The sequence below is a fragment of the Carettochelys insculpta genome, chromosome 1 (genome assembly GCF_033958435.1).
Source record: "Carettochelys insculpta isolate YL-2023 chromosome 1, ASM3395843v1, whole genome shotgun sequence".
NCBI classification, from domain to species: Eukaryota; Metazoa; Chordata; order Testudines; family Carettochelyidae; genus Carettochelys; species Carettochelys insculpta.
The window spans coordinates 8971608-8980680 of NC_134137.1; the positions used below are offsets into that span (position 1 = coordinate 8971608).

Consider the following 9073-nt stretch of genomic DNA (forward strand, 5'->3'; position numbering starts at 1 on the left):
CAAGAGCGAGTTTGAAAGTCATGGATAAGATCTGGAAAAGCAAAGCGACTAGCTTAGGAATGAAGCTGAATGTCTTGAAAATGTGCGTATTCAGCAGAATGTTGTACAGATGTGAGACACAGGTGAGAGCAAAAGATTCAAAAAGAAGAATAGTGGGGTTTGAGAAGAGTTGCTACAGAAAGATCCTGAGACTAGGATGGGCACAGAAGGCACCAACAAGAAATTAGATAGGAAAATACACCCAAAAGAGAACCTACTTTAGGAGGTTATAAAACAGAAGTTACAGCTATTCAGGCATATCTGCTGAATGAAAGGCAAACAAAAAATAAAGACCCTCATATCTGGCACAATGGACGGTTCGAATAGGAGAGGCAGACCCCACAGAGAATGGGTAGATGTTACAGTAGATTGGTGAAAGCTTATCTACAGACACTAAGACAATCTGCAATTGACAGAGAAAGATGGAAGGAAATAGTGGTGGAGGCATCAGACACCAATGGGGATTGAACCCATGCTTGATGATGATGACGTTTGTATTCACACGTAAACCTGAGCCATGGGTGGAGCACTTGTGAAATCTTTTAGGTGATTGTCTTGTTGAGCTCATTATGCCTTGGTATTAGCGTCTGTCTAGGAGTTTTGTGGAACATCCCCCCATTGTTTCTCTCCACCCTTTGGCACCCTGTACAACTCATTCTAATCAGCTGTTGGTCAGTTACACTGAGCCTAACAAGCAAAGTGACGCTCTGCCAGCTATGTGTAGTAAAGGCCTCATGCTTCAATCTACATAGTGTCAAACTTCTGTTCCTTCGACAATAAGACTGGCTGGGTGCCTTTGCTACAAAACAAGTCTGTGTATTTATTGTGTCGTTCTATTGGAGTCAGTAGACTACTTGAACAAAGGGAGCGCAGCATGCAGTGAGAACAAACGTAGCAAAAAAAAGCTGTCAGTGTCTAACCACAAGCTTGCTTACTCCTGGGGGAATTCTGCACCAAAATTTAAAAATTCTGCAACCAAAATTTAAAATTTCTGTATATGATATTTTCATGTTCAGCGGAATTTTGCATACTTCATTTATGCAAACAGCTTTCAATTTCAATTATTATTGGTGATATAATTATTATTATATCAAAACATATGTCCTATGGGATGTCTGTATCAATACAGAACAGAAAAAGAATCCAGAAAATGATTCCTTACTGTACATATTAATACAGAACTATGAATCAAAATACATTTAAACTGTAGTACAGATTTTCTCACAGCCATCTCACAGAAGCAGTATAAAGGGCAGTAGATGTCACATGTATTCCAGTTCTGGCACCAGACCACTTTGTGTCCAAATCCACCAGTCAGAAGGGTGCTTTTCCCTGGAACTGCAGGTGCTTGGGAAACACTGTGGACATTACAATGGACGTGAACATAGACTGCTCCAGAATAGTGCATGACAAGCACATGTTTAGGAACAGGAAACTACAAGGAGGCACTTTCATTCTCGATTAGACAATCACTGAGGAGGAAGTTCAAATACACCAGAGCCCCTGTTATGGGGTCCATTTATTTTTTTTTCCCCAAAAAAACTCCCACAGTTTACTACTATTACTCAGAGCCACGACCACCACCACCACCATGGGGCTTCCTGTGGTCAGCATTGATTCAGACTTGCGGCATCCCTCCTCCTCCATTTTTTCAGATGCCCCACGTTCCACCCTATCTTCCATCTATTTGCATTAGGCCACTTGCTCCTCCACTTCCCCTGAGGCTGCCCCATTGAGCAGGTGAGAACGGGGCCATACTAAGAACAGTCCTGGAGACTAAGCAACTGTGGGAATCCCAGATACTCCACTTTCTCTGGGGTGCTCCTTTGGGGCTGACTTGTATGCTGATGGCTTCTTTTGGGCCTCACATACCTCACCCAGAGGAGATGAAGTGTTTGGGGTTCCTTGAAGTGGCTCAAACTCCCTGGACAGCTACTCATCTCTAGTTTCCAACCAGAGGTAGGGCTGGAGCCTTGAGTAATAAGGAGGAGCAGTGGGTGTGGTCCTGGAGGAAGAGATGAGGCAGAGGGATGGACCTCTGGGGAAAAGGAGGATGAGAGTGTTGGGCCTTATGGGTGAAGAAAGATGGAAGGGTCATGATCACACAGGGGATGGGGCTTCTGAGTGTATTCAGCCTTTACCTTTCATAGTGGCAGTCGCCCTGCAGTGACGGGCTACCACTGTGATAGCAGCTAGCTGTGCCTCTCTGGAGGAGCTGCGGACAGTTTCTAAGCAGCCGGGGCAGCACTAAGGGGGGTGAAAAAGAAAATCTGAAACTGAATCCCTTTCCAGGACTCCTGTGTGTCAGACCCCCATTCATACACACAGCTCTTCCCTTCTGTGGTGGGGAGCAGGTTCAACATGAGTGCTGTGTGCAGAGCCACCAGTGGGAGTTGGGAGGAGTGACTCAATGGCTTCTTCAGTGACCACTATGTGAATCATGGCTCTGACATGACTTAGTCACACCCACCTGGCTGAACATGTCAGGAAAGGTGCGTGGTTCCCCTCCTTGAACTTCCCCTCTCCATAGCTGTTGAAGTGCTCAGGGTTCACACAGTATCCAGAGTACTCAAAGGCCGGGAATGTGACTGCAGAACTGTTCTGCAGTTTTTTTTCCATGGCCTGAGGATGTTTAACTGAACACGGAACAGACACAAAACAGGTGAAATGGCAAACAACATTCATAGCACTTCGCTTTAGTGACCACATCAACACAAATTCTAAGGTTGGGGCACCAAGAGATACATCACTTTATGGACTAACATTTCATCAGTCCCCTCTCTCTCCATGGACATAATCACTTTGTAAACACGCTTGCCTGCCTTGTTTTCCTACCCCTAGTACCCTGATATCCTCAGTGGCTGGGGACAGCCATTCTCTCATTGCTCCAGACTGAAGCTCTCATCTGAACTGCTTTGTGCATAGTGGTACAATGAAAGTCAGGTCATCTCAAAAGTTAGGGTCCAGGATGGGTTGGGTGATTCATGTTTTCATGGCCAATGCGAGTCCTGCAGGAGATGGGTGTCAAACTGATCCTCCATTTGATGAACACCCTGATGATACCTGCATGCAGGTGTTTGCTTTTCAGGCTATATATGATTGGGTTCATCAGGGGTGGCATGAGGAGAGAAACATATCCCAGTAGAACTTCTAGCAGGCGAGAGGTGTTCTTCCCATATCTGTGTATCAGAGTCAGGCTAATCTCTCCTGTGTAGAAGAAGAGGACAGCACAGATATGGGAGACACAGGTGTTCAGGGCCCTGAAACACTCCTTGAGGGATGCCACACTCAGCGCTGTTTTGAGAATCATCACATAAGACAGGAGAATGAGCAGTAAGTCCAGCCCCATTGAGGAGAGTGTAGTAAACATGCCATAGACGTTGTTGACTGTGATGTCTGAACAAGCCAAGTTCATGACCTCCTGGTGCAGGCAGTAGGAATGGGAGAGAACATTTCCTCGACAGTATTGAAATCTTTTCAGAAGAAATGGGAAAGGAATCATTAAGGCCAATGCTCTAAGCACACACACCAGTCCCATCCAGGGTATTCTTGACATAGTTAAGATGGAAGCATATCTCAGTGGGTTACAGATTGCGATGAAGCGGTCAAAGGCCATCAACAAGAGAATGAAGGATTCAGTGCCTTGAAGCATGTGGATGAAGAACACTTGGGCAAAACAGACATTGAGGTCGATCTCCCTAGAGTTAAATAAATATATGCCCAGTATCGTTGGCATGGTGGTTATACAGAAGCCAAGGTCTGTGACAGCCAACATGGAAAGGAAAATGTACATGGGCTCATGGAGGAGTGGGTCTGTTTTTACAATGAACACAATAAATGAATTTCCTACTACTGAAATAGCATACATAACGCAGAAGACAATAGAGATCCAGACATGGGTGTTCTCCTGTCCAGCTATGCCAGTAAGAATGAACACTGCATGTGTGAGTTTGGTGTCATTGACAGCTGACATTATTCACTGGGCTGGTTAGGGAAGTTCTGAGCTTTGATTCCTGAGAAGAAAAAGAACAGGAGAGTAGATGGTATTTAGTGAGACATCCTTGTGCCCTTACTATTTGGTCATGGTGATACTCTGTACCTCCAAGACTCTCCAAGAGAATCTGAAGTGCTTTTTCTGGCCACCAAAGACTCAAACAGCACAAATCCAGTCATCCTACATGATTCACTTCCTTCTTCCAGGGCCTGCTTCCTTTCTTTATGCATGGGTTCATTGATCTTTTACAAAATTAAATTAACAGTTACTTCACTTGGAAAAAGAGATACTGGTGCCATAAATGGGTGAATAGTCCAAATACTGGATTTGTACTTACATCAAGCTGAGTGTGAAAGTTGCTTCAATCTGTGAGTTACATAAAGCCTCCCTTACACTTTCTTTCTGTGACTCTTCACTGAAACACGAACCAGAGACATTTTCTTGAAACGGCTTTAAAAGACATTGCAGAAGGACTGAGGGCACTACTCTGAATGTAAGTTTTAGAAAGTTTTTATATACAGTTGCCAGGGTCCATTATCATACAACATTTTCACTCTAGAAAGAGTTAACAGCACTAATCCATTGAAAATGGACTTTTAAGAGCTATGGAAATACTTTTGAAAGGAAAATCTGTTAGGCAGTAAAGTTCCCAAAAGTTCCTTCCTGAAGAGGTTACAAGGAATCTGCCACTGGCTGAATGAGACAATTTTCTGAACTGTGGGGGTCTATATTGTCGAGCAGCATAACAAACACTTCCAGTGCTCACTGGCCTCTTAGAAGACATTGCGGTAATTTACAGCTTAATAATGGCACAAAACAGTAGGGTTGCCCGGTTAACTAAATTCATGCTGGATTATGGAGTTTGCTGGTGGAGAGAGTGATGGATTAGAGAGGTTCAGCCTGTATGTATCTGCGAAACATGTCATTATCCTCAGTCCTTCTTTCAGAGATAATTTCTGAAGTAGTAATGGGACTTAAAATGTAGCATCTGTCCTCTTGTCATCCTCAGACTCTGAAAAGTTTAAAGCATCTTGTCATCATTAAATCACTTGCCAGAAATCAAAAGCCTAGTAGCTATTTTGTGTCCGAGTTAACAGCTGACTAGTTCTTCTCAGAATCGATTCTGTAAATCTACAGCTTGTATCTGTCATGCTAAAAGGCATTGGGGGCTGTATCTGAAATATTTATTCCCTGAGCTCTCACTCTCTAGCACAAGTAACCCCAGCATCTGATATTCAGGTACAAGTATGGTTTGTGGGAGTGAATTGCTAAGTGAAATTCACACGTATTCACAGAAATGGAACTTCATTTCACATGTGACCAGAGCGTGGTGTTCTGTCTCACCCTTTCTCTCTGTCTCACTGTCTAAGTCTTGTATTCCTAAAAGAATATCACACCCAGGAATGCCTTAAAGACAGAGGTGGACCTGAGCTGCCTAAAGAATGTGTATGTTAAACCCAGTTCTTGTCATGTTTCCTCCAGAGCTACATTGGGTTAACAGTTGTATTGCTTCTGTTCTGGCTGTGTTAGGTTAAACCCACTGAGGTCTTCTTAGTTTAACTGCCAGGTGCTGGAAAAGAAGTAGGATGGGAAGCCGAAGCTGAAGAACGGCCATCACCCAGTCAGCACTTCAGGGAGCTTTAGAGAAAAGGACAGACCTACAAGCCGGTAGCACGTATTTCCGCGCTCCAGTCATTTTACACAGCTTGTTCTGCCAGCACTGGGAGTCTGTGCAGAGGTGAGGCAGCTGCTGACTCAGATTTGTATTGTGCTGTAGCTCAAGGCCCAGTCTGAGGGTGGTAGGATCATGGGACTTCACCTCATGAGAGGGAAGAGTATGAGGCTGAATATGTTGCACTCACAGACCACAGAGGGGCAGTGATTCTGGTATCCTTGTAACTCTGAGGGGAATTTACAGGTCAGAAAAGCTGGCGGCCTCAGTCAGGCAGGAAATAGAAATGGCCCTATTGGACCTGTCGCCACAGAGCGACGCAGCTCTGAACTCCTGCCTTCCGACTGAGCCAGAGACTAAAACCTTTCCAGTCACACTTGCTGATTAAATTTGCTGGAGCAAAGAAACCAGAGGAGATTTGGGAACCAGTCACTGATATTCTCCTGGGTTTCCTTTGGCTCAGCACGTGCCCGAATCAGACCTGCAGGACATGGCACCCTTAAAAATGAGGTTGAGTGAGAGAATCAGACCTGACTTACCAGGGATTTAACATTACTGTGCAGCTTGAACAGTCAGCAGTGGAGCATGGGCAGATGTTGGGGAGCAGTTCCCAAGATTGCTGGTGCTGCCTGCCGTCCAGCCCTATCACTGAGTCACCCCGACAACCCAGCTGAGTCCACTGACGCTGCACAGAACGTCCTGGAAATGCAACCTGCTGGCAGCCTCTACCATCCACGTCCCATTGCAAAGACCCTGAAACCTGCCAGCGTACCCGACTCCTGCTAGAAGGGGAGCCGCTGACACCAAAGGTCGTCACCCTAACAGACAAGGAGTCATTGGAGACGTCGCACAGTCACAGGCACGGTGTGCTCAGGTAGGGAACAAACTGCCTTTATGAAGCATGCTGGCACTTTCCCTTGGGGACTACTTGGCCATTAGGGAACCTCAGCTGCCTGGCTTTGTGTGCACCAGCTTCAAACCCATTACAGACAAAGGCCAATGGCAGGAGGCCAAGTCATGGGGGATGGGTTGTGATGCTCAAGAACGGGACTGCAGCGCCAGCCCTGCTGCAGGCTCCACTCCTGAGAAAAGGCTGGTCAGCACTGTTAGTACGGTTTTGATGAGTCACATGGCTCCCCTGGGTATGGCTGAGTGGTAGCAGTGATGCTGTCACAGCTGTGATCTTGCTGACATAATAATAATAATAATAATAATAATAATAATAATAATTTAACCTGTTTTCTCCCCAACAGACCACTTTTCTACATTACAAACGCAGGGTGCAGCCCAGGGAAGGACGATTGCACAAGGCTCTGAACTGGAACTTTTCCCAGGCTCCTTTCAGGAGTGGGGCTCCCTGGTTTTCTCTCTGAGAAATGAAAATGGGGACCTAGGATCAAAGGAGCCCCAGAGACAGGCACAGATCTCCGTGATCTGCTGGAACCTAAGCCCACCACCCACAATCTCTGCATCTCCTCAACTGTTCTCGTATCCTTCCATGCCACCACTGCAAGGGCCTTTGCCAGAGAGGGATTTGCTTTCTTCAACCAAGGGAGCCTGTTTCTAGAACAAGGATTCCTAGGAAGTGACAGGATCCACCTAATGAAGAGAGGAAAGAGCATCATTGTGGGCAGCCTTGCAAACCTAGTGAGGAAGGCTTTAAACTAGGTTCGTTGTGGGATAGTGACACAAGCCCTGAGTTAAGTGGGGAAGGAAGAAGGTACAACTAAGGAGGACCACTCATGTCAAAGCAGAAAGTAGTCCAATTAGTTTATTATCTAAGGTGTTAGTACACAAATGCAAGAACCCTGGGAAACGAACAGGAAGAATTAGATGTCCTGGCACAGTCAAAGTATGAGGTGATTGGAATAACGGAGACTTGGTGTTATGGAGACTCATAACTGGAGCACTGTCATGGAAGGGTATCCATTGCTCAGGAAGGACAGGCAGGGGAGAAAGGAAGGAGGAATTGTGCTTTACATGAGGGAGCAGTATGATCGTTCAGGGCTCCAATAGATGGAGGGAGAAAAGCCAGCTGAGTGCCTTTGGGTTAAACTTAGAAGCAAAAGCAACAGAGGTGATGTTGTGTTTGTTGTCTGCTGTAGGCCACCAGATCAGGTAGATGAGGTAGATGAGGATTTCTTCAGACAACTAAAAGGAGCTTCTAAATCACATGCCCTGGTTCTCATGGGAGACTTTAACTACCCAGACATTGTTGAGGGACCAATACAGCAGCACACAGACAATCCAGAAAGTTTTTGGAGAATGCTGGGGATAACTTCTTAGTAGAAGTGCTGAAGGAACCAATCAGGGGCTGGCACAGCTTGACCTGCTGCTCACAAACAGGGAAGAAATAATAAGAGAAACAGAAGTGGATGGCAACCTCGGCTGCAACTATCATGGTAAGGTAGATATCAGAATTCTCACAAAAAGAAGAAAGGTGAGCAGTAAAATATCGACCCTTGATTTCTGTAGCCAACCAGGCTCGGGTTCCCCAGAGACGAGGCTGCACCCAGAAGGCGAGTGCTATATTTGGTTTATTGAAAGCGCGTTACACCCACGACGGGAGCCCCGGAGACGCCGCAGTCACCAGTGGGGAAAAGCCCGACGCGTCGGAGCTTCGCTCGGGGAGAGGCTCTGTAACAGGCCTCCTAACACTAACTGATAAAGCTGAGCTCATTAACATAAGATTGCCTAAAATTGCCTATGCATTTCTTATCACTAGCTCTTGTGGCCTACTGCCAATATATAGCCTTGGAGTTTTGGCAAGCACAACATAGTTCGCAGGTGTGAGTTGTTTTGCAACTTTCATCTTGCACAAACCAGTTCTGGTATCTTTTGTTTGTTGGCAGCATGCTTCTGTATAGGATTCTTCTGAGAGTTCACAGAGGGGTCGGACTGCTCTCATGAGACCGTTACAAAGTCTTCTCGCACCCTACACTCCTCCCCGCGACCCCTTTGTGAACGCTGAACTAATAAGAGGACTTGAGGGAGGTGGTAGAGGCCCCCCTGACAGGGCATCTGGTCACACAGCGCGCACCTGCAGAACAGACTTGACAACAGCACATGAGACAGAGATACCCGGCGCAAAGGCATAAAAGCCCAAGGAATAGGATCTGCACTAAGTGGGCTACCCAGCCCCTCAGTGAGCCCACCCAGGACCAAAGCCAGCTACTGCCCTGGCTCTGTCGGATGCCCTGGGCCAGGGCCTCCAAACGATTTAGGTTGGTCTCCACTGTGTTACCGACATCAGTGATGTTAAAACAACACATACCTTCAAACTCATCACATGTGTGTCCATGTCGCAAAAGGAGATAATCTATAGCCATGCGGTTCTGTATCACTCCTTTGCGCACCTCCCCGAGTTC

At 46.2% G+C, this 9073-nt stretch overlaps 1 protein-coding gene across 1 annotated transcript; it reads right to left on the reverse strand.

The window, feature by feature from the left end:
* Window positions 1-2995: 2995 nt before the first annotated feature.
* On the reverse strand, window positions 2996-4012 carry LOC142007682 (olfactory receptor 51G2-like). The gene has a single exon (XM_074984371.1). It carries the CDS (start codon window positions 4010-4012, stop codon window positions 2996-2998), a length of 1017 nt encoding a protein of 338 aa, XP_074840472.1.
* Window positions 4013-9073: the final 5061 nt, after the last annotated feature.

What these genes read in the sequence shown, in the direction of transcription:
- LOC142007682 (XM_074984371.1), bottom strand. Translation starts at nt 4,012, where the DNA reads ATGTCAGCTGTCAATGACACCAAACTCACACATGCAGTGTTCATTCTT.